The sequence below is a fragment of the Neopsephotus bourkii genome, unplaced genomic scaffold, assembly GCF_033783945.1.
Source record: "Neopsephotus bourkii isolate Nb327-2 ecotype Australia unplaced genomic scaffold, CSIRO-AGI_Nbou_v1 NB_272, whole genome shotgun sequence".
In the NCBI taxonomy this organism is placed as follows: domain Eukaryota; kingdom Metazoa; phylum Chordata; class Aves; order Psittaciformes; family Psittacidae; genus Neopsephotus; species Neopsephotus bourkii.
Window position 1 is genome coordinate 9820698 of NW_026900781.1, and position 26380 is coordinate 9847077.

Here is a 26380-nt window from a genome sequence, read left to right on the forward strand (position 1 = left end):
TGTTCTGTAACTCTTCCTGGCCAAACTGAAAACAGCAGATGCAGAATAAGTTGTGTTTTCAACAGCAAGTATCAGGAGCAAAGTGAACAAGCAGGATATACACTAGTAGCACTCAAATAAGAGCAAGCCAAAACCACAACGTCTTTAAACTTTCAGCTGCAGAAGTCCCAAGTTTTACATTCAGCATGTATATCATGTATGATTTTCCAATTTCCTCTTAATTTTCCATAACTTTTTCTTCTTCTGCTTCCAGTATTTAAAAAAATACATTATTTTTCTTATAGTACACTCATCTTTCAGTGAATCATATCCGAGCTCTATCTCGTTTTTTCGTCTCCTCTCTGCCCTGGGTCCTTTCCCAGCTGTTCCTCTGTTCTTGTGCAGCTGGCCTGAAATTACATTTTCCTGTGCACCAAGGGTAGGTGGGATACGCTGTCCACAGGTAAGTTATGCTGCCTTACTAGCACAACAAACAGATGAGGCTAACATCAAGAAAAGCAAACATGATGTTTGAACAACTTCACGCAGGGCAAAGACCACTTCAGACCCCTGGAACACAGATGCACGCATGCTTTCTCTTCCGAAGCTGGCCTGCCATCCCTGAATGAGCACATTCAAAGCTCAGGTAGCGACACAGCTAGGAACGTGCTGACACACGTACGTGCTTGGGTGAGTGCTCTTCCTTCCTACCTGCACAAACCAGACCTGCTGTTTTCTCTGCCGAGTTTTACAGGCTCCTATGAAGCCTCATGCATACCGTAAGGTGGCAGCTCCTGACTAGCTGAGCTGCTCTGTGGTTACCCCCAACCTGTGCGGTTGGTTTTGCAGCTAGTGAAGAAGCAAGCTGCTTTGCACAAGCCCCGGCTGTTTGGGATGCGTGAGAATCTGCCCAGCTCTGCTGCAGATGAACTGGAATATCAGCAGGGGAGCCGGGAAGGTGTGTGGGAAACATGACAGTCGTCAAGGCAGCTGTGCCAGGTCTTGTGTGGGATTTCTCCCGCAGTGCAAGGGATGGCTGCACTGGCAGCCACTCCATCCATTCCAGCAGAAGTCAGGCTTGGCTACACTACTGTTTTTTCTCTGCTTACATGCTCATCTGCAGCAACAAAAACCTCACTGGCCATACGATTCCAGCAGGCTTGTATCTTACACAAAGAGGAGGATTCTGACTGAGCCTTCAGATCTGAGCAAACATTGTTCCAATGAGGCCGAGCTCCTCTCAGAAGGGTAATTCCCATTTCCAGAATTTTGCTGATTTATAGTGCAGAGCAGTCACTTGCATCCAGGCGATGAGGAAGGCAGGGCGCATAGGAAAGGCCTGCCTTTCTTTCACCCCTTTCCCATCTTTCACTTACTAAAGTTGTAAAATGCTTTCCAGTCCATTTGTTATCCCACAGATACTTAGACTCGGAGAGTCAAGAGGACAAGAGTGAAGAGGTCTGCTTGCCAAGGCTCCCACCACTGCCACCTCTGCAGCAACCGTGGGAGCAGAACACATTACCTTGTCACAGACAACCAGAGTTTGTGTCACTCCTCCAAAGGGAAGATCAGAGGGTGACACCACTTGATGATGTCATTTCTGACACCAGAGTCAAAGAACGTGGGCAAGGTAAGGGCAAGAGAGGAGACAAGCAGGGAGGTAGGGATGTACAGAGGAAGGTAACACAGAACAACCACCAGTAGCTCAGCTGCTGCCTTGTTAGCTCCTGGGAAAAAACGAACTTCTCAGGAGATATATTCATAAGCAAAACCTCAAGGACTCCATCTGAGAATCCAGAAACTTTTCCGCTTGCATGAAAGAAACCACTATATAGTTGTAGCCAAAATCATTTTTCCTTCAAACTGTGGAAAGAAAAGACTGTTTTGCTGAAGTCTATTTACAGTTCTGGTTGCTGTTTTCAGCCAGCCTAGCTGGAAGAGTCTGCTTAATCTTTTATAGGTGGCAAGAAAGAAAAAGGGAAGTAAACTGCTTTCTTGCAAACACAAACCGAATTAGCAAGAGAGACATGAAATGTGGAAAATTTCAGATAAAAGAGCAGATACAGATCAAGGTGGGGAGGTTGCTGGTTTCATTCTGTCTTCCTATGGTTTTCTTTTCTTCCTGGAACTAAGGTGGAATAGAGTAGAGCTTGAGATGCTAAGGAGTTGTAAGAAAAAACAAGGTGTTATAACAGAAACTATTTTGTGATTAGAGCAAGTGCTTATTGCCAAACACTCCTGCATCCTGAGAGAAGTGCCAGAAAACCCATTACTTAAATAATGATCAAAACTGGAGCAGACAGAGCACTGGGAATGGATGTTGTACAAGCAGTTGGCATTATCAGCCAGATGAGCCAACGATTTACTATTTGCCTACATTAACTTAAATAACCCCAGCCAATTTTGTATTTTACAACAGACACAGACACCACTAGGTGGTAGCAGTCTAGTAAATTTGGCGGTTTTTGGACCGACTCACACAATGCTGCTCCTGCTTCCACCCGTGATCTGGAGAACATCTTTCCAACCTGTGGAGTTGACTTGAAAAATTTTGGGAGCTATCTTTGCCTATTTCTATTATAAAGAGTCTAAACATTAAAATTTAGCCATCCTTATCATATCACATGCACACACACAAGTATTTTATTAGTTCACAGTTGAGGGAGTTTCGGTCATATCTGCATGCCTCTTGAAATGAAAATATTTGAGATAGAAAAGGACTATTTGCAGTAAATGGAACTGAATAAATCTGGGGGGGAAAGGAGAAAACCAGTCCTGGAGACAAACACTTTTTGCCTTTGACACAAGGAATGACCCGCCGGTACCTTCAAGAGAGCACATGAAGTCACTGACACACAGAAAAGTGCTGGACTAGCTCTGACTGCACCTACCAAGTGGAAAACTGCACTAATGATGAGGTGAAGGGCATGGGGAACACTGGACTTTCACCTTATGGTGATTTTCACCGTTCAGCAGAAAGGCATTTTGATACAGAGCCAGCAATACAACCAGCAAGCTATAGACCATCTTCTCAGTATCCTCCCAACAACAGCTCTAGCACTCAGGCCAACCCCCAGTGGGAAGCAGCTCTTGCTTTACCCTGAGCTGTGGCTCTGGAGCATCTGCTAAACTTCGTCTGACACTGAAAATGCAGTTTCAAGGCCTTTGTCCTCTAGGAAATACCCACAAATGTAGTTCAGAGGTACAAACAGCTAGAGCAGTTTGGAAAAACAAAAAGTCCCTGCTTTACCGAGGGCTCACATGATTTCTGGAGGGATCACAGAGTGGCAGGTATCTGGAGCAAAGATGAATTCTGCTAAAATGCTAATCGTAGAATTCACTGCTGAGTATACTTACTTTGTCAATATTTGCCTAGTTAGCACAGAGCAGTTGTGTTCGACCCTCTCACATTAGGGGTAAGCCTCTTTAAGAAAGAGATCTTTCCTTAGCACAGTCTCTCTCTGTATTACATAACAGATAATCCCTTACCCCATTCCTTATCCCACATCTCTCCTCCTCAACTGTGTTTTGCTGCAAGAAGGGGAGCATTCAGAAAGCCCTAAGGAGACAAAGGCAGAGCTGCTCTAATGTGATGAAAGCAGGCGATTCATTAAGTTGCTCCACAATTTCACTGTCCGCCTCTCTGTCGGTACAGGTCTCTCCTGGTCTCACTGCTGTGAACCAGGCAAGATGTTCTCAGTTTTCTTCCCATGCTCTCCATGCAGCAAGGACACACACAAGCCCCATCACTTCAACAGCCTCCTCATCTCTGAATCCTATTCAAAACCACCGTCCTGTTTTTGTTTTGGTTTAAAACAAGACCAAAAGAAACCATCTATAAACTTGTTCCCAGTGACACTCCACTGAATTGCGCTTCCTGTCTTACACCTCATCTTGAAGCTTCACTTCATTTATGGCTGACCAAACATCACACAGGCATCTCCCTTCATTCGCCTGCCTTCTGGCATACAGTGAAATCTGGATGATTATTCTCTTCCAAGTACAGCCCTTGCGTGAGGCCTGAATGTGAGCCCCAAGCACGCTACTTACCCACCTTTAAAAAATAAAGAGAGAGATGACCCCATTTAAAACTAAGCCACAGTTTCCAACTGTTAATTTACTTCCACTGAATTTGAAATCCATTTTTCTTGGACAATGGAGGGAGACCACAAGTCCAAAGCCATTGAATGACTCTGGACCACAATTAAGCACCACTTGGTGAAGTCAGTTATAAACACTATGCTGTGCTATAAAGTGCACACGGTAACTATAACAGTATAGGATCTGGGCTCCTTCCTTGCTGTCTAAAGCTGCTAGGGAAGACACAAAGCATCTGACAGAGAAGCCAATTTCAACAGCATCTATCCCCAGCACCTCCCAGGAGATGCTGCCAACTCCACACCTCAGCTGCATCAATGTGCTCTTTTAGGGCCCTACTGCCAGCCGGATCCAGGAACTGATTTCATGACTGCTGGTCCCTCCCATTGCCCTTTTCGTTTTCTGGGCAGCTGGGTCAGCTACAGTTGTTGGGATGAACAGTTTGGAACAGGTTGAGCCAGTACTGCTGAGAAGTGCTTTGTGTTCTCCAACCATGGCCCAAGGCTCTGTCTGCCAGGGGCAGGTCAAACCACTCTGACCAGCCCGGCGCTGGCTGCTAAGAACAACATCTACATTCCACCAAAGTCCTACCCATCCTACATGCCATGCCACCACTCACTGGAGAGGCTTTAGAAACACTTGCCTCTTTACCCTGCCGCCCAGCTGAGCTGTGCTAGCCCCCCCGAATACAAAGAAAGTTTTCATGAGACCCAAGTAAGATGATTTTAGTTTCATTCTGCTGTGAAGATCGTCAGAGGTGAGCACTTTCAGAGCCTTTTCTGCAGACTTTTGTTCTGTGAGGGGATCATGTTATAACATGAGTCTTTCTCATGCCGTAGCCATCTGCTGTCTGCATAGGCAGGATGGGCTCACGTGACACCGCAGATACCCTGGCTACAGCCCTGTGAAGTTACAGGCTGTTAACATGGTAACAAGGCAACTTAGTTTCTTCATGATAGGCAAGATCAAATCATGTCGTAACACGCCCCCAGCATGGCTGGTTTTAATGCCAGACTAGTCCTGAGTGAGACCTGTATTACTACATCTGAATCGCTGCAAGGAAACCTGCTGTATTAACAGAAGAAAGGATGAGATAGGCAGTTTCCCAAACAAACTGGAGCTGGTAAATTTAAGAGGAAAATCCTTTGCGCACTTCTGTGCAATCTGATCAGCAGCTACCCCTGAGGTTGAGAGTAACAATTCATTCGTGTAATTTTAGCACAGAGCCAACTTCTTGCTGCTTTTAGGTCTGCTACTTCAACAACTCTCCCGTGAAACCAACTCAAAGTGTCACAAAGGGACCCTTGTCATCTCTCCTGGAGGTGTGAATACCTTTACAGCAACAGCTCCCTTGTGCAAACACTTTTCAGGCAGGGGACATGCACCACCATCTGCTGAGCTTCCTTCTTGCCCCCATCCCATTTGGCCAGCAAATAAAAAACCTGACTGACTGCCCTCACCCTTGGTTTCATGTCAGCTTGTCCTTCCTGACTAAATGCCACTTGCCTGCCTACAACAAAGCCTGTGTGATTTGACAATCAATCTCCTTCACTGCTGAACTCTCAAAACAGAGAGGGCAATAAAGTGGCAGGTGAGCTTCAATGCAGATGAACACAGGGTAGGATGCCTCCAGAAAAATAACTAAAACATGCTTATATGATGCTGAATGTGGTACTGGCAGGTGCATTCAGGCAGGAAGTCTCAGAGCCATCGCCAATAGCTCTCCAGGATCACTGGCATGGCCCGCAGCAGTAGCCAAACTGAAGTCAAGAAAGACGGGGTACCATGAGCAACAGTACTGAAAGCAAGACCAAGGGTGTTCCTCCTCTGCTGTTTAGAGCCCTGGCGTGCCCCCATTTCAGGTGGAGTGTACACTTCTGGTCTTCACGCCACAAAAACGAGACAGCAAAAGGCACACAGCAAACCCAACCCAAGCGATGGGGCAGCTGCCCTGCGAGAAGACACCAGAAAGGTTCAGGCTTCTCTTTTGAAGGAGAGAACACGGTGTTACAATTGAGGTTTACAAATCATGAAGGCAGCTGAGAGGGCACACACAGTACAGCAATTCACCAAATCCTGCAATACTGGAACTAAGGGGGAAACTCTGAAGATAGCAGGGGATCAGCTGTTCCTGACACAGTAGGTGGTGAACTTCTGAAGCTTGACTCCAGGTAAGGTTGGAGGCAGATAGCATCAGCAGGTTCAGAAAGCCATTGGAGAGACTTGCAGACAGCAGGCCCATAAACAGGTAGTAAAGGGAGTAGGCAGGGATGTGCCCTTGAACATGCAACCCTAATGCAGCAGTTGTGGATGCTGATAAAGCATTAAGAGGAACAGATCGCAGGAAGTGGCCAGGCCTACATGCTCACCCTAAATAGCACATCCTACTGCTACCACGAGAGACACGAGTACTTGGCTGCATGTACCACTGCTCTAACGCAACAGGGCACTTCTCATGTCCTTGTGCTTGCTTTATCTGCAGTGTTCAGTCTGATCAAACACAGCTTGGGCTTGCTATTCTGAATAGCTGGGGAAAACTGCACGTACCACTGAGATCCAGCATCCTCTTCCTTAGACTGGGGGATAAACATGTTTCTCCTCAGGTTGCAGCTGGCAAGTCCAGGTTTGTGCAAATTCTGTCAGATTTGGCAGAAAAGACAACACCACACTTTTGAGAGGGGAAGGGCTTCTGGCCTGACACAGGAAGAAAGTATGCCTACCTGTCCTTGTAATGTGAAATAAGAAACTCCTTTTCCCCTTTACTGCTTAGCGACCAACTATAACATCCTGACTGCAAGCTTGTCAACAGGAGGCTCTCTCCTGAGACTTCTATCACCCATGTGAATCTGAAACAACTTCCAACAAAGCCATGGGGCATCTTTTCATTGACTTCAGTGGAACCAAGCCCCGTATGTCAAATAAGAAATCAATTACTTCAATTACTTCCACACAGGAGAAGGCTTTTCACATCTGTAATTCATTTAAACGACTAGAACAAGGGAACTAACAGCACAGGAATAGTTGAAAGAAAAGCCAGGATCATGCAGTGCAATGAGGAAAGCAGTCCTGCAAGACATCTTTGTGATGAACACAGAGATTGTGAGGACAGCTACACGTAAAAGGAGATCAGTGCTTTTCACACCTTCTACCTCACACCCAAAACCTCTGAACAGCCCCCTACATGCACCCACACATGTGCACACACCTCCTTGCACATCCCCTCCCAGCCAGCAGCCGCTTTGATACACCACTGTTTTTCTCACTTTAATCTTCCACAAGCTGGCTCTGTTCTAATTAAAATCTCAGCCCATATGAGGGATTCCCTGCATCACACAGACACCTCAGGTGCCGTTTCTTTCTCTTAATTTTCTTCCACCGCCAGTAGAACTTTTTAGAAGCATTAGGGCACTGCTTTTTGCATACTTTCAAGTCACTCTTTCTTTTTAGTTGCCTGCTAAGTCAACCATAAATTTATGGTTACAAACACCACCACTTTCTGCACTTTTATTTGGCTACATTCACAATGCAAATACAAAACAGAACTTCAAAGTTGAGCAGAAACCCTTTTGCTTCATGATAGCCCAATTCCTTTCCACATTTCTTTTCAAGCATGCAATGACAGGATTAGCTGGGGATTAATTACTTGAAACTCAACCCGCATCTCACGTCACAATTTTCTCATATTTTCAGCCTTTAAAACTTTCCTATCAACCAAGTATTTGTCGTACAGACCAATACTTAGAACAGATAAGATATCCTTTCCACACAGATGTCCTAATTGGAAGTCTCAAAACACAAACAAAAATCCTGCTTACTGTGCAAACTCCAATCCTCCCACCCCAAGTTGCAGTCCTATTCCCAAATGGGGGTGAGACCTCTTTCCAAAAATGTCACCTTTAAAGGCACAAAAAAAAGATAATTTTCTGCTTCCTGTATTGTCCCTTAAAGGCAACTGTTCTTCTGATAAATTATATTTGCTCACTGGAGGGTAACCAGAACAGTCAGTTTAAGTGCAATGTGACTTGATTTTTTATTAGCTTCTTCTGTAAGAATGGTCATGGGCTGGATTAGAATACATCTGTGCCTAGATATTGACTCAAAATCAACTGTAAAACTTGGTTAGCATAGCAGGACTAGTCTAGGCTGGGCACGTCATGGAAAACAGTCATTGGAAGGGAGTCTTTTTCAATGTAAAAGGTGATCTAAATCACTGCATGTAAGAAGATCATCCCTTAATTAAGATACCTCCTGCCACTCTTTTCCTAGTGGAAACACATTATTGCCATGGTAAGGACAAATGCTGCAAAGTTAAGATGTCTACCATTCCACTTTAGCTTATGCCATAAAAGCAAAGATAAAAATGCCTCCAGCCCTTTTTTGTTATGACTTATGTTCTCCAATCAACTGGAAACATTCAGGTTCATGGGCTGCTATAACTGTATTCTATTTATTTATTACTTTATTTTCTTTATAAATCTTTTCTTGTCCAATTCATGTCTGTTGTAACTGCAAAATAAAACAAAAACAAACAACAAAAAATTCTCCTCTGCCACTTTCTACATAAAATAAACCTGAGCCAAATATTTATCACTCTGAAAATATCCTTAAGCGATTCTTTGCAGATTTAGGTTACTTGTAACAAACTAATGGTCAAAAAAAGATTATTTCTAACATTTTATATTGAACCTGCTCTGATGCACATGCCACAAAAAGAGCAAAGTTAACTACAACACCTCCAGGGCACATTTTACTTGATGCTCTGAGAATGAGTAAAGAGCAGGAGGCAAATGCAAAAAAGAAAGGCAAACCAAGCTGAACATAGAAGAGTAAATTAAACAATAAGGACATCAAGAGAAAGAACGCATTACAAGCAAGTGTTCAAGCATGTTCAAACAAAACACAGGTACTGTGCTAAATACTGTATAAATCCAAGCTATGCAAAATTCCCAGTGCCCCACTTGTGAGCTCTGCATTAAAATAAAAACCAGTGAGGAAGGTGTGTGCTTCTTCAGGGAAATGCTTTTGAACTAAAATACACACAGTGGTATTGAGGCAAGAATAAGCAGGGTGAAAACTTTCACGAGAGTGCCTTCTGGTTGTGCAAAAGACACAGATTGCCAGTAGCATGTGTGGATTTGCAGTTTCACAGAAGGCAAATATGACCTTGACACTGCTTGGAAGGGGTCTTCCATGTCAAAACTGACTGGTAATACATAGATACTACTTAAATGCTCAAAATAAATAACTTTTCCTCAACCATGCTCACCACTTACATAGGCCACTTACATAGATTACTCCAACTTTCTTACAAATGGATGGAGAAGCGCTAGTTGCCACTTTTTTGCTCAAATGACTGCCTTGTTTTTTTATAACAGAGTACTACATAAATCTAGGAGCATGGACCAACTTGGCTGCAGTGATTCCCTATGGAGCAGACACCAAACACATGAATTCTTTAAGCAGATCACCAGGACTCTCATCTATCCCACCCACATCAGCCTCTTGGCCCCTTCTCTCCCCAGGTCAAGGGAGCAGCTATCAAGCCCAGACAACAAAGTTCTCCTTTTCTTTTTACAATAAGATTAGTGAATAGCATTTTTAATTAACTCCTCTGAAATAACAGAGCTATCTAACAAGTCACTGCCTGTGCAACAGGTGGGGATAGAAACGGTGCATTGCACTAAGACACTGTAGATGTCTCCATCAGAAGAACAACTCACCCAGCCCTGAACAAAGCCCAACAAATTGCTGCATGTATCCCACAGCTGCCAAACTCCTCCCATGCCACCAGCCCCTGACACTCACCACAAAAACACAGTGCTCACTCCACCTGAATGCATCCTAGTGCTTGCTTTGGCATCACCTCCATAAATCTCTACATTCCCTGCTTACCTTTCCCTTTTTCCTTCCAGTAAGTCTCATTTACACTGCTGTCACAGTGGAGCTGCTGCAAACTCCCAGAGTTTAGAAACAGAGTGCTGGTGTCACCTGGAAGGAGATGCCAGTCAAAGCTTGCTGTGGCGTGGTCATCCAACAAGTCTCCCTGAACACTGATCATGATTAGGAAAGAGCTGAGTATTATCATTGCCAGAACACACCAACTGGAATCTGATTATAGCCACTGCTGTAGCATCACCAAAAATCTTGCATCTGCACTGAGGAACCAGCCCTTGCTTTCCTTGTGGGGCCTGCAGCACAGGCCTTCTGAAGGGACAGTGTCTCCTTCCAAGGCCAGTGATTGTAGGGGAGACAAGTTTTACCAGTATAACTCATGTCCAAATGCATTTTCCTGCATTCAGTAAGGGTTTGCACCAGTGCTGCTACCCTTGGAAGTCTGCCATCAATAAGCAGGTCAAACCTCTTAAGTTCGGGAAAAGCCTCTCTATTGTTTTCTGTCTCATGAACAGTTCTTCAATAACTATGTATTTGTTTTGGAGCAGGCTGTTAGAAAACAACTGATACAAATAAAGAGCCCTCCTTCACCCTGAAAGTAAATTGTATGCTAAATAAGATGAAACAACTTGGTCTCTGTGGGCCAGAAAACAATAGCCTCACTGTTGCACTGATACCTTGCAAGTTATGTCCTCACATCACCCAAGGCAAACTGTACTGCTCCACAGCTCAGATTGCCTTTAAACCTCTTAGCTAGCCTATTTTACCTCTTCAGCAGGTTTCCCTCTTAGCACAGACATGAATCAGTTGCTTCAGGAAACCTCTATACCTTCCAAAAAATGAAATTATGTTTTATGAGGCTGTGGTCAGCTCACCTATGTTTCTCACAAATATCCCCAGCTTCTATCCTTTACACCAGGAGTTGAGATTGCATAATGAAGTAAATAGTATCAACAGCTGTGACTGACTTAAAAGGGAGCAACAGCAAGCAGAGCTTTGTCCTTCCTCTCTCTCCCAGCAGGATGAGAATCTACTAATTACTTTATTACAGTGTGGGTGGAAAAAGGAGTGAACTTCAAATCGGCACAGCATTCAACAAAGTATTTCCTCTACAGGGAAGAATGAGAAATAACCCCAAACCTAGTGTAAATCTGCTTCCCAATTCCTCCTTTGGTTTACACCAGGTTTGAGGTTACTTACACAGTGGCACAGTATTAAAGACTCCACACACATCTCTATGCTCTAGGGCAAAAGCCCACCTTTAGTTGTTTAGCACTGCAAACAAACATTTCCTAGAGGCTAGCTACTATGTAATGATCAAGATGATGCTTCTTGCATCCTCCTTCTTTGATCTGTCAAATAAAAGCCACTGTAATTAAAAAAAAAGGAAAAAGCTAAATACAGTATTATTTTATTTTCCTGCCATAATTCTATACTTATTTGTTCTCATATTTATGGATCTTTTTATCATTACTGATGCAGACAAACAGCTGCTGGAACCAGCCAAACAAACCGTGTAAAGTACAGTGAAATATTCAACATGCATGCTCACCTTCAAGATAAGATAGCAATAACAGAACATCTGAAACTAGAGTCTTAGCAAACGCAGGTACGCCAAGTTATGCCACTGAAGTCAGATGGATTTTAGCAGTTTAATTTGCCTCCTTGATACTCAAAGGCACAGAGATTATTCCATTACTAAAAAATGTACCATCATCACTATAAAGCATTGGCTAGGGATTTCCAAAATAACCAAGAATACCATTCAAACATCAAAGAGAGGACAAGAAATGAACATCACTCCACAAGGAGAGCCTTCCATAAGGAATACTCTCAGAGGCTTACGATCCACTATGAGCACAAGGCGCTCTTACCTGTATGAGTGAGTATGTGCTGCTGTAGGGAATTTACCCATGGAAAGACTTGAGGACAGTAAGGACAGGGGATATTTTGCAGGCAGTCTGAGTAAGCATTCCTCTTCCCTCTCAGCAGCTTGTCTTCAGCAGTGGCCTTCTCATCCTCATTTGTTCCATTTCTGCGGCTTTCTTCCTTGAAATTGTCAGTGGACTGCAGAAACGGGCTGAATTTATTAGCGTCTGTGGTAGCCAGCATCTTCTCTATGCTGGCAAATTCCCCACTTGACTCCAGATCCAGACCACTGCTAAATTTAGGCTTATTTTTTGTTCCTTTCTTTCTACCTCTTCTCTTAGTCAACACAGGTTCGGCAACGGGAGACAGCTCTGGATCACGTGCCTGAGCCAGGTCACTGGGCAGGCTGGAGTCTCTCTGCACGGCGGTCGTGATTGTCACTTTTGCTTTGGCGTTCCCTGATTTGTCACACCCAGTGGAGCTGCTCACTGCCTTAGGACCAGTGTCTTCAGCCTCCGTTTTCAGCAAAGAGGGAGCAGAAGACACAGATGAAATGATCTGTGCAATGGAAGCTAGCGGTGGCAGCTCTTTAGTTACTGGAGGCTTTGGCAAGAGAGGTGGAGGTGGTGGTTTAGGCCTCAAGGGTCTCAGCAAGGCAGAATTGCCAAGGAGAGCCGGGGAAATGATTGGGACAGTCAAATGCAATGAACCTTTCAGTGGCTGGGTATGTCTGACACCCCTGTTGTTCTCTGAGTTCCCATTGGCACCAAAAACCAAAGGACACTGCAGACAGTTGTAGGCTTTATCACTGTTCCCAGAAGCAGCCAGCTCTTGGCTCCTAGCTTCATATGGGACATCATCTTTATCCTTCTTCAGGACTTTGGGGATGGACAGGTCAATAGGCTCCATGGAACAGTCATAGAAGGACACAGGAGAAGAGCCAAACAGGTTCTCCTGCTTCACTTGCACAGCACTCAGGCTTCTGCTCTTCTGAGAGAAATCCAATGGCTCATCAAAATCCATTGGAAAGCTACCTGCAGGTTCAAGTTTGATGGGAACATGAGACGATGTCCCAAGCAAGAAGCCATTCTGTGGCTCCAGGAAAGGCGTCATGGTCTTGTGGTCCATGTAAGTGCTGTCCTCCAATAAAGAAGGGTCTGCCTGGCTTGCCTGGGCACTGCAGTCCACCGCTAAGATGTAATTCTCAATTTCCCTTTCTTGCACATGCAAGTGCTGCTTGAGGATATGGTGAATGCAGTTTCTCTTGGCCGAAAAGGCTGTGCCACACTCCTTGCACTCAAACGGCTTCTTCTTCTGGCAGCCGCTGTGCGTCCTCATGTGAATGCGGAGGGCTCGGTAATGCTTCAGGTCCTCACCGCACAGCTTGCATACAGTGTCTGGGGAGCAGAAGGCATCCACCATCTCTGCAGCATTGCTGGTGACATATTCAATGTTCTTTTCTATATCCTTCCTGGTCACTTTGAAGTGCTTCTTTCGCAGGTGCCTCTCACAATTGGCTTTCACTGTGAATGGGTAGTGGCAGATTTTACAGATGTAAGGCCTCTCCCCGCTGTGTGTCCGCAGGTGTCGGATCAGCGCTGCCTTGTCAGCTGCAATGTAGTCACAGATGTTGCACTGGTATGGGGAAATACCCAAGTGAGAACGGATGTGAGCTCTCAGGACACCAGAGAAGGCAAACACCTGGTCACAAAAACGGCAGGGATACAAAACTTTTCTCATGGTTGGGGCTTTCTTGTTTGCTGCCCCTGCAATGATGGCTTTGAGGTCTCCTTCTGTGACCTCTTGCTTGATCTTGGCTTCCATGCTCAGAGGCAGGAGAGCTTCGATGATGCTGTCCTGCTCCAGTTGTGTCTTCATCTCATGCTGAGTTAAAGGCTCTACTTTGGGTTGGAGGAGCAACTGCGAGGAAGGGCTCGATCTGGCTCCTGGCTGGGGTAGGTGAGAGTTGGAGGAGGACTCCACTGAGCTCTTGATCAGCCTCAGAGGGGGAGGTGGGAGGCTCGGGCTGATGCAGCCAGGGGAGGCTTGCTGGGCGCTGATAAGGGGAGGAGGTGTAGAGGTTGCGACGACTGTTCGGGGCGTTACCAAAGGCTTTGGCTTCAGTGGCGGCATATGCTTGAAAATAGACTGCACAGGGGCAGAAGGTGCCTTAGAAAGGGGAGGAAGACTGATCTGAGGAGGAGCGGAAGAAGCCATCTTCAAGATCTGCTGAATGTCTGCCAGCTCAATGGCAGACTCACTGGAGATGGGTTTTACCACAATACTGCTGTCAGGCTGGATGATAAAACCCTTCTGGAAAGGCTGCAGCGAGAGAAGCTTTATGTTCTCTTTTGTAGGGGGAAGGACTGAAAATGACCCTCCCATCGAGGCAGCTTCCAGAGGAGAGAGGCTGAGCAGACTGGTGCTGCCGGGTTCCTGAGGTAGGTTACTCTTCAGTGCTCTGAGCCGCATTTCTTGGACCTCATCTTGTGTATTGTCCTCCTGCTTGACAGGCTTGATGTCTTTGGTGTACTGTAGGCCCAAGGATGCCATGAAGGCTTTCTGGTCTGGGTTCTCACCAGGCAGGATCATGGACTGTTGCTTGTGCTTGTCTCTTCCCTGATCCAATACATGAGTTTCTGTGTGCAGTTTGAGTGCCGAAAGCATGGGGAATGCCTTGTTACACAGCTCACAAATAAATCTATGGAAGTCACTGATGCACCTTCGCAAATTTGTTTCACACCAGACCTGCAAGACATGCAAAAATATTTAGAGTAGATATCTCAAACTGGAAAGGCACCACATGCTTCTGCAAAACAAAACCAGTTTACTCCCTCTTCCACTGCCCAAGTTAAGGAGGCATGGAGACATTCCTGCTCCACAGCCTTTAGTCACCTAAGTGGTGTATCTGAATTAGGTGCTGATCCTCCAGAAGCTCCTTTCTATAGAGGCAAACTACTCCAGAGAGTTATTCAGACTCTCAAATACTTTTCCACCCTTAACTTCCCCTCCAGAAACCTCTCTCGCTTCTCTGACAGGACAGGAGCCTCAGTGGACTAAACAGCAAACTTCATTGAGACTACCTCCTTTAGTTTTACTACTACAAAGAAACTAGAAGGATTTAAAAAAAGGCATCCAAGAAGGCAAAATAACATAAACCAATCAAAATAATAACACCTTAAAACAAATCAATGAAACAAAGAGCCCAAAGTGCAAAGGCTTTTGGTTAGTGAAGTCTAATCATATTTATTCTCCAAAGGAAAATACTAGGCTCACAAACAGATTTTATACCTGTCGCTGAAAAGGATCATGAACCCAAATGCTGCGTTTAAATGCTACCCACACAGCTCACATGTTGCAGAGGTTCCCCATCAAAGAGGAACACAAGCGATAAATTGAGGGCTGGAAAGATCTTTATACACTCTACACACTTCGTTCAGATACTTCATAGGTCTTGCCTCACAGTGCAAGCAAAATTGTTACAAAAGGAAAGTCACAACATTTGAAACCCTTAATAATGTTAAATGTCTGCCACTAATAACGAACGAAATAAACCCAAGTTGTTTAAAAAGTTATCTCCTGCCCTGATTTAGTAACTTCTACACCAAAACTCTACTTGAGAATTATTTACCAAATTTCAGGTCTAACACCTTGAAGCCAGAAGAGCTGGAAATCAGTGCTTTAATCCAAGTAGAATAAGAAAAGTGCAGCCACTGAATAAGCATGGTCCTGCTGGGATGTGCTGTTGATTTATTTCTTTGGGGTTTTTGAATAGATACACAGCTTCCTCAAGACCCAAACTAACTAAGGCAGGCAAGGTGTGATACAAGAGGGGAATGATACTATCCAATAGAAAGCTTTATGGCTGTCACAGAAATATTTACAGACTACCTCCCTGCCTTTCCCCAGCCACTGGCCCTCAAACATGCAGTATCTTCAGACCTCACATAAGGAACATAGTGGAAAGGTGCCTGTGACTGTTTTGTGAAGAAATCACTGAAGATGTCGCCATTTAGTAAGTAAGGTGATTTCCTGAAGCTTTTCATGATAAAATCTCTCACACCACAACTACATCCTTTTAACAGGAAATTAAATAAATAATGTTTTCCTTACCATGTATCTTCCCTACTTATTTTAGATGTGGGATGGTTTTGGGAAGGAGAGAAATAATGGGCAGGCTGGAAGGGGCAAGGACTTAACAACACTAAAGTTTTCATTTAAAATATTTTTACATATCTTTACACCAACAGTTACCCACTGGAATGTTGGAAAAAAAACAACAGCCCAATCCCAATATTCTTTAGATGAAAAAAGAAAGAAGAAAAACAGAAAGCGTTTGAAGCCTACATGGAGAGTGGTAATGTGCTTTCCACAAAATATTCTACACCCCATCTCTGCCTCATCAAGGACGCATCTTTCAATGAATTCAGAAGATACATGCTGTTATCAGCTGTTACCTTAAGCTATGAAGAACAGAAAGTACCTGAGAAATGCGGGGGAACTTCCTACAGGAGAAGTCCGTGAATCCCAAGTCATGGAAGCCTGCTGGAATCGAAGGGTTGTTCTGAATGAAAGGCTTTCCCATGGGATCTCTGGGAAGCTGCTTGTGGATAACTGCATTATGACGCAGTAAGCCCCGATGCGTACGAAACGTAATACAACAGATGTCACACCTGGAAAGGAAAGGAATAAAATAGAAATGACTTACTGACTACTGCAAGCTTAACAGCTAGCATTCTTGCGTTAGGACAGCCTCCTTCCTCTTACCCCATGATACCATGAACCTGATAAATGCAAAACAAAGCCACAGCATGTCAAAAACTTATGACCACAGAAAGGCCATTTTAATCACAGTCACTTTCTACCAGTTTCTGGCCATTACGCTCACTAGAAGTTGAAAGGATATAGCACATGAGATCCAAGCATCCCATGTGGGCAGACAGCGAAGTGGCAGCTGAGACCACTGCCTTCTGACAACCTTCCCATAGTCCAACATAAAATATTTCAATGGCTTTACACCCATTTCATTTTTACTGAAAACTGCTATTAAAATAAAAGACACTTTTAAAAAACCTCTTACAAAGAGAGCCTAAATCAGACGTAAGTAGCAAGCTGCTGCAAATGAATAATAGCACCTTCTTAACTACTGCTTAAAACATACTGCTGCACACCGCTGAAACACACGTGTATGAATTTCCTCTACACTGTCTTTTCCATTAGTTTTCACTGATTTTTCTCAAAGTTGTTATGAGAAATACACTGTTTTAAAAGGAAAACTAGTGCTCCTTGAAGGGAAAGAGGGTCAGAGGAGAAAGACCTGAAACATATTCAACACTTCTGCACTCATACACCCCTTAACAGTCACTGTGCCCCAAAGATAAAGGCAGATGCATCGCTTTTACTACTGACACGTTATTACTATGATTTCTTGCTTTTCCTAACTTCTCAAATCCCAAATTCAGTTAAACAGAAGTTTCTCACATAATGTAAATTTGCATTAAAAAATCAAAGATACCGAAAATGCAGTTATGCTGCAGGCAATAAACACTAAGCAGCAATATCTGGCCAACATGTCAACAAACAAGCCTACTGCCTTTGAAATGTCTGGGATTTGAGCTCTGCAGCATGACAGGTCACATCCAGTCTGCACTCAACAAGTGACACAGTTTCATTCAACACAGTTCCTTGTGGTTACAGCTCCAGCTCACAACCAAAGCATGAGTTTCAGAGAAGCAAACACGAGTGAATGTGAAGCAGTTGGATTTTGTCAGCAATATTATATTCACTAGGAGTTTTTCACGTCCCCCCTGCCTTAGTTCTCCCCATACTGTCTTCGCCCTCCACATCAAGGAAAAGGACATGTGCCTACTCATTAAAAAAACATCCTGCAATTAGAAATGACTCCTGACAAAATCCTGAAACCACCCCCTCCCTGTCCTGTCCCTAACAAACTCCCATTGTTGTTCTTTTTATCACTACATAAACTTCCACAGACCTTTTTTATTCCCTGAAAATGAAACAGATAACCAAGTCACCAACAAAGCAATTGGACTCATAGTCTCGGAGTGGTGAAAGAAGCAAGTGTGAAGTATATGTAACATGGCCTTCATTATCACAGTACCCACAAGGCTGGGACATAAATATTATGCAATGCAGGTTTAATATCTCCCCTGTCTTTTCTCCCCCGTGAATTCACTTGCATCCTACCTTTATAATTATTGCCAGCACAGTCCTTGCATTCCATTATATGCTGAACCAATGTCATTTACAAAGCAAATGTTTACTTAAAGAGATCTACTAAATGTGACAACAATCTCTGGTGGGGGAGAGGGGGAATGCCAACACATAGCTCTCCCCAGTGTCAAGATCTACAGCCCTCCTCCAGCTCACTTGGCAGCACCTATTCCATGATGCAAGGCTTTAATCTTCAGTGAAAACAGAAGCATACAACCACCAAAACCACTGGAGAAAGAAAGCATTAAAGGGTTACAGCAGTCACCTGAAGAACTTGCAGACTAATGAAATAAATCCTTTTTTAATGGTGATGAAAATGCCTTGCATGAAAGCAAGCCGTGCTTCTGGCATACTCTTGCACCAAAGAAGCATCACTGGTGGCCTGTGGGGCCAGCTGTTCTGCAGAGGGACACAGACCCTCACCTTGGGGAATCCTGATGCAGCTCCAGGGTCCCTGATGTGCCTGGCCTTCCATGTGCCAGCAACCCAATGCAGAAGCCATATCCCCTTGTCTGTGACAGGGCAGGCACAGCTAACACTGATGGCACCGCAGGGCTTCTGGGAGACCGGCGCCTGCCACAGTTTGAGCTGAGCAGGAGCCAGTGCTCCTGGCCAAGCAGCCAACTGTCATCCACCCCAGCAGAAAGGTGCACCTCATCCATCTTACACTCCTTCACCTCGCAGACTTTAAGCACTGGTTTATTTAGGGTTCCCACCAAAAGCTGCACTTGAGAGTTAATCTTTCAGAGCAAAGACCCGTGTGAAAGTCCTTTGCAGTACACCTGTATCAACTACTATGCCTCAGGACAGTAAAAATTTGCAATTTAAAATTGCTGTTTTCTATGCAAAGGGAACCGCATGCCCTCCCCCAAAACAAAAGCAGTATCTTGTACTAGTACTTTATGTCTTTTATAATGCATAAAATTAAAAACCCCTCTATTTTTCTCTTTCTGCTTTAGTCTTCTCTTTTGGTTTCCTTGCTGTGAGTGAAGCAGCAGCAAGAAAAAGGAGAAGTCAGGAAAAGGATTAAACTCTTTTTCCATTCTGTCAAAAAGAAGCTCCTGGCCAAAAAAAAGGAAAAATCCAGATACATCACTCCTGTCATCTCAAGATGTAGGCACTCTTGAGGCATACAAAGGCACTGCACCCTGGCTCAGCACCTGCCCCTGGCATCACAGTTCACAGGATCACACAGAGCTGGAGCACCGGAGGGACTTGTGGATGCCTTCCCTTCCTCCACAGTTCAAGCACACCTGTATAGGCAGCCACAGCTTGGAGAGCTGGAATAAAAACAGCCTGAGAAACGTGTGGAGCAGCTTCTCTGGGGCAGGCTTCCCAGGCAAGCAGGCAGCCTGTCAGGCTACAGCAACCGTGCTGGCACCTTGCACCCACGTCACTCGCCAAAAACAAGGGAGGTCATTGTAAAGCTCTTCCTGATACTGATGGGTGCCATCATGTCGCTGGCTCAGGAGGCCTCTCAGGCTCTGCAGACCTCACTTGGGCTTGTCAGTCTTCGCTGCGAGTGCAAGCTATTTAAAATACATGGAACATTTGTACAAGTGTATGCACATCATCTTTTTTTGTGTCCATGTCTGTGTGTGGTTTTCTCACGTTCTCTCCCCCTCATCTTAACTAGGAAGGCAGTCTGAGTTTCTCTCAAATGACACGGCTTGAGCTTTGAATACAATTAGCGATACAGATGCAGTTATGGATGTGTACCACCTTCAAGAAAAACTTACAGGTACTAAACTTCAAAACCTAACTAGTTAAGGCAAGCACCATGCTGCACTGACTAAGGCTTGTGTTAATATAAAATGGAGTAAGCTGCCATGCGTAACAATGCACTAACTGGAAGTGTTTCTTTCTTTTTTAAGGAAGCCTAACCATTAATTTCTCTGTTTTGCCATCAGTACTATTCTCCATCTTTGGTCGTGTCAATGCCTTCAGTATTTTTAAATCTAAAGATTTAGTCTAAATCTAAAGTCTAAGAAGGATAAGAGAGAGGAATCCTGGGTGATAGGACCAGTTTTTCATATTGCTTCAACTGCTTTAAAAAATAGAGTTAAATAACAGTGGGAAGTTTGAAAAGTCCAGCATATCAAATAAAGTATCTGAAACATATGGCAATACTTTGTTCATGATGAACTTTAAAAAAACCAAACACCAAAAAACTCCTCCTCTCCTTACAAATTCACATGTCTGCTTATGTGTGGTGCCAAGTCAAACAGGGATGGTATGGACGCAGAGAACAGAGATGGGAACAGGTTCTGACATTGTTAGCAGAACAGGCAAAGCAATGGCTCAACACCTGAGTGGAGACAAACCACTCCACTTGCAAGGTAAGTTTCCAGATGTAGCTATTAAAAGCTGCTGTGATGCATGTGATTGCTAGCCTTGGCCACAGTTTTCCATTTTTCTATAAATATGATTACAGAACAAAGATCAGAAAGCTGTTCGGTTCCAAACACAGAGATTCAGTTGCTTCTGGCAGATAAGGACACTTTAAAGTGACCTTCATTCTCAACTGCCTTTACGTTTTGGAGTCAACTTCTATCTGTTCAATGCAAACTTAATACTATAGTTCTGACTTGCTAGCAGAAGTGTACAAAGCAAGCAGGTGGGAAAACAGAAATGCTAAAACACAAAAACAGAGCTAAGATGTAACTGCAGGATGACAGCGCAATGACCAGGCTGATCTTGGGGCTCAGGCCACGTATCATACCAGGAGAGTCTGCTTAACTATTACTACACCAGTGCACCTCTTAAAGTTTGGGTTTCTTTAATGCAGACAAGGTCTCTATGTAAAACCACACCATTAAAAAGCTTTCTACTAAAGTAAGTATTCTTGAAATCTGTAATGCTACTTAAGATATAAAAGCATTTTAACAGGTGTTGAGAAATAATCAATGCTTTGTGCAGCTTCTTAAGAAGCAAGCCAGGATTCGCTACACTTACAACAAGCAGCACCTTGCCTGTTGAAAGGAAAGTTTACATTAGCGATGCCTGCTGCCTTGCATTACACTCTTCACTGAGCTAATTCCAATTTGTCAGCACTGGAAATAGCTTTTTTTCTTTAAGAAAAGGAAAGACATTTTAGGAAAGAAATGCAGAGCCAAATTTAAAGCAAAATTAATCAGCCTTAATTTTAATTAAGGTTAACACAGTCAAACATTCAATCCTTCTAAATTTTATATTTCAGTAGCCAAGATTCAAATGCCAAATATTTACATCCATCATTCTGTTCCAAGAAATTAAACAAACACTTTGCTATGCATTACCCTGGACTGGCAGTGGAAAAGTGACATTTAGCATTCTTACACTGCTGAAAACACACAAGAGTAGACCAAAACCTAAAGTTTTCACCCATGCAGCTCACTGACACTATGCTGCCCATGTTGTGGATGTCAACAAATAAGAACAATGTTAATTTTCTATGCCTTATCTAAAACATAAAGCTTGATACCACTTTGTTCCTTTCCTGTCTGTGCTCTTTTTCAGCTGCCACAAACAAAAGCAAGGAAAACAAAACAAGAATGAAACACATCCTGAGACAGAAGTCATTAATACAGTTACGTTATATTAAATCAGCTAAAGTATAAAAGTCAGATATGTATAAAAATTTCTCCCTTTGTTGTTATTCTTTCTGTCTCACATTATTGGCAGAATTAATGCAGCTCTCCTTAGGAGCAAAGAAAATCTTGTTCTGATCTAAAAATAATACAACTGGGCAAAAGAGAAAGATGGGCAATTCCCTGTTGTTGACTCATGTCTGTAACAGGGATGGGAGCAGGCTCCCTGCCTCCACACCATTAACATGTGCTGCAGAGGAGGCCGACAAGGAGGGGGAGATGGGGAAAGGACAGTTTTAAACATAAAGGCTTTCACCACCTATGAAAGAAAAACTAGCTGGTTACAGACCCATTCCCCTTCACAAAATGATTCCTTTGCTTCTCTCTCACTTTTTGGGGGGCAAGGTGAAGGGAGGGAGATGAGAAACAGCAAATTGATTTCTGCTCCTGTGTAACCCCACCCAGGTCCAGATACTTATCTCCTTTTGGATGAAAAACCGTTCCTGGCCTCCCCACCCAGAGCCCTGGGAAATAACATCCAACAGCTGCACTAATCTCTCCCACTTGCTTCAGATGAGTGATGGAAAAGCAGCAGTGCTGCGAACGCCACTCCTGCCTCCTCCCAGGGATCCCTGTGGGTCCTCCTGCTGTCCTGCAGTGACCGGTCCTGCCTCCTTCCCCTGCAGCATCACAGCGTGTCTCACTCCAAAGGACCTGCTACTCTCCCATCTCCATCTTGCCCAATGTTATGGGTCTGTGCTGAAACCACAAGTGGCACAGCAGCATCAGGAACCAACTTCCTGGCAGGCTGGAGAGTCTCCCATCCACTTTTCAGTGTGTAGGGGGATGGACACAGCTCACCAGAAGCTCAGCCCCTGCTGTTTCACCTCCTCACCAAAGGCGGGACTTGACTTGTAACTTTTCCTCCCTCTCACTTCCCCACTGCAGTGGGACTTTGTTACCAACATGTTCTATCACTCCCTGTAATCCTCTCCCTCAAAGAAGTTGCCCTTGAGTACAGCAAAGGCTGAAACCACTGCATCAGCCCTTCTATTAATAGAGGGATGCACAATGCTGTGTGCATTCCTACAGCTGCGCTGTGGTCCAGGCAAGAAAAGTATCGTGTAGGAGCCAGGACAGATCTGATATAAACCAGGGGATGTCGTGCTTCAGAAACTGGTCAGCATACAGCAGAGCCAGTGCCCATACCAGCATACCAGTTACACTTTGACTCCCACTGAGTAAGTAACTCAAGTGAAATTAACTGTTGTAAGATGTAATGAAAAGGCATGAGCTATCCTGTGCCATCTTTTTCTTTGTATGTAAGCAAAGTAAAATCAGGAAAAGATTTCACTTCTTCCCAAAACTGTAATGAATTACATGCACCAGCAATACTTCAGCAGTGCCATATTTAAATACCTCTGCCCCAGTGGAACACTAGCTCACTCTACCATTTACTTCAACAGAATTCTCATGCTACCAAGAACAAATAAAGGGGAAATGGGGGATGGCTTGAAGACACTTGCACAAACAAGTATTTCATTTGCTCATAATGACTTCTTTATTTAGCTAATGAGTTACGTGTCAAAAAATTGGCTGGACAGAATCCTGAAGCAAGAGCTGAAGATCAACTTAAGAAACAATGAAGGGTTTAATAATTAGGGGAAGCATACCTGGGAAGAAAAAAATCCTGACCTGACCTCTACAGGTACCAAAATTGGAAGCTGCACAGCATCCAGAACAAAACTCATTGTGCATACAAACTCAAGTGGACCTTCTGGTATTCTTTTGGGGTAAGAAAAGGAAACCCCCTACTGCCTTTCAACACATCTTTCATATATGGAAGCCAAGTACTTGTGCAGTTTTAAAATGCACAACGGAGTGAGTAAAAAAAAAGCCAGACCCTATGTACTGACCATGTTAAAAGCAGTACTGATTTTCACAAGTAGAAACGTATCTAGAAGTGCTTGTCTATCCACCGACGACAACAATCTGGACTGAACACTCCTGCCCTTATCAACATTTGCAGGTAAGCTATGCTCAGCATGCAGACAGGACTGCTAACACAGTAAGCAGCAGCCAGCGCTTTGAGAGAGCCTGCGTACAAACAAACCCTGGTCACCAGGATCAGGCAGGCATGCTAACAACCTATTTTGGCACAACCCTCCTTCCCTCCTGGATTCCCTTTTACGAGATGCTTTCCTCTACAGCCAGCTTTGCATTTTACCCACTTTCTATTCTTGCAACCGAGCTAAGATATTCAACACCATGTGATACACCACAGTTTCACATGAGAGCATTACTCCCTGTGTCCATTCACTACCCGTTATTTTTACCCAGCTGCTCTGGATTCCCAGTCTCCTCACACAAGGAGCTCCCTGGTGTGAGCTGACCACTTCCAGGCCAGCGCTGGACTCACGCTGCTCTTCAGATATTTCCCATTTTTGTTTCTGAACAGAAACTTCAGAAAGCACTTAAAATGCAGTTCTGGTCTGCTTCTGCAAGCCAACATGCAGATGCTCAACTCACTGATTTTACTTCTCCATTTGCTCAGTAAAAGGATGCATTCACCAGCTTGCTTGCATATCCTCTCCTCTGTCTTATCAACACTAAGAGTTGCATTGTACCACAGCCTGTTTTTGGTCCTAGCATTTACCAGAGCTGGTCCATGAACCTCTGTGCTGGAGTGCTCTCCATTCCTCTCTTGGTACTCAACAATCATGTAAGATACAACCACCTCTGAATTATTCAGCTGCATTAAAAGAGTACAGTATTACATATTTTGAAGTGCTAACAAGGAATGAAGCTTATCCACGTGCTCACCAACAGCTGTGACAGAGATGGTGCATGAATACTACTTGTCATTCACGCTTCAAGTTGCTTCCAGTAGCAGAAGCGTCAACTACTAGGAAAAAAACTTACTCTCCCCACCATGAACCCATAGTTTTGCCTCACAAGTAATACAGATTTCAAACAACATTTAGTTTTCAGTCACATTCACTCCTCTAAGTTTGCAATAAGAGGGTGTCATTAACACCCTCTTCCCACAGAAGGCTGACCATGCATAGAAAGCAACATTCTTCACAAGAATTAAGTCAACACGATTATTCCCTACTATATAAGGAGAGAAAAGATAGGAAATGTATTCCTAAAGGTGCTTAAGTAGGCATTGGCAGAAACAGGAATGAAACTCAAGGGTCTTTTTCTGGTGTTTTTTTTTGTTTTACATCCTGTACCATGTTCTTTTACTCTGTCACATTGCTGCTTCATACACAACTTAGTTTTGTACTAGTCTTTTCTACTGGTGCTAATGAGTGAAATCATCTCTGCACACCTTAAACTTCCATTAATTTGTTTTCTTGGTTACTTTATCTCCCCAAAGCCTGTGTGCAGAACTGTGCTGAAGAACGGTAACTGGGCAATAAATATGTAATGTTCTAAGTAGCTGGAATAATTTTGACTCAAACCCACTTCCTTTTGTCTTGACTTTAAAAAGGCGGCTCATGTGCATTTGATATAATGTTTTAAGATCATTACCCAGGGACATAGCCCTGGGGTGCCTTGCAGCATCCCACCAGCTGGCACCATGCACTGAAGAATGGGGATGTGCTAGCAAAGGGGAAAACCTGGTGACCAGCCTGACTGAATCACAAGCTGCACTTCGTATCTTGTGAAACGCTTTTCTCACAGAGTCCAGGACACCATTCCTAGCACACTTAAGTTGTCCACTCTCAGGTGTGAAGCCAGGTAACACCAAGACACAATAACAACATTTTCCACTTGGGAGTGTTTTCAGAAACAAAAGCTCACAGTAGTTACCCTGGCAAAACCGGAGGCAAATGAAAACAGTCACCAGTGGTCAGGGCATCCTGACACTTTCCATTCCAGGAACTGAGCTATTCTGTTGCTATGCCTGTTACTGATCTAACTGTTCAAAACAACAGCTTTCCATAGCAGCATTCAATCTCTAGCCAATTTGACTTCACAAGTTTCAGCAAAACTTGGGTCAGCTGTTTTGAAGAACAAGGTAGACTGTGAATGACTTTTGGTTTTCTTTGTTTGGAAGTTCTACAGAAGCACGTTACCCTGCGGCAAGAGAGCTGCTTTTGCTGTCCTTGTGAAAATATGCTTGGGATTTGGCAAGTTACAAAGCTTAATATATTATATCACTGTTTGGACATGCTCTGTAAAAGGTCAAAAAACTTCAATCTGCCCTGAATCCATTCATGGCAACAGGCATCTACTGGTTCTGGTCACTAGGTCAGCTCAGTGACTGAGGGAGACAGTCTTTCACACTCTGCGGTGTCTATTCCTTCTCCTAAGAAGTTAGCAAAACCAAATCCCATAACTGAAGTCAATGCCACACTGAACCAAATGTCATTAGAAAGCCCCCATAACACTCATTAACTTCCAGGCTTTTACCACATTCAAATTGTGCAACTATCCTTGCCAAGATCAAATGCTGAAACAAGTCTCCAAGAAAGCAGGTAACTGCCACAATGCCACCATCTCCCTCCTTCTCAGGAAAATACACGGGCACAAGAGGCAGCATAAACATCCCACTGCTGCTGCAAGGAAGGAAAAATTAAACCACTCTTAGGTGCAGGTACAGCATGCTGTAAGAAGGCCCCTGGAGGAGGAGAGGAAATATAAAGGGTATGCTCTGGTTACAGTGAAACCCAACAGAGGAGCTCTGTAGTGCATGCACTTTATTAAAAGCCACACATTTTACTTTAAGC

The 26380-nt window shown here is 43.9% G+C and overlaps 1 protein-coding gene across 12 annotated transcripts in view; it reads right to left on the minus strand.

The window, feature by feature from the left end:
• The window catches only part of RREB1 (ras responsive element binding protein 1), a 125389-nt gene that overhangs the window by 10335 nt on the left and 88674 nt on the right, over nucleotides 1-26380 (minus strand). For all 12 annotated transcript variants that reach the window (XM_061346546.1, XM_061346547.1, XM_061346544.1 and 9 more), the window contains 2 exons: nucleotides 16322-16511; nucleotides 11844-14586 (listed from right to left, as the gene is read on the minus strand). In XM_061346546.1, the coding sequence (XP_061202530.1) occupies nucleotides 11844-14586; nucleotides 16322-16511 (2933 nt within the window). The remainder of the gene's footprint in view (nucleotides 1-11843; nucleotides 14587-16321; nucleotides 16512-26380) is intronic.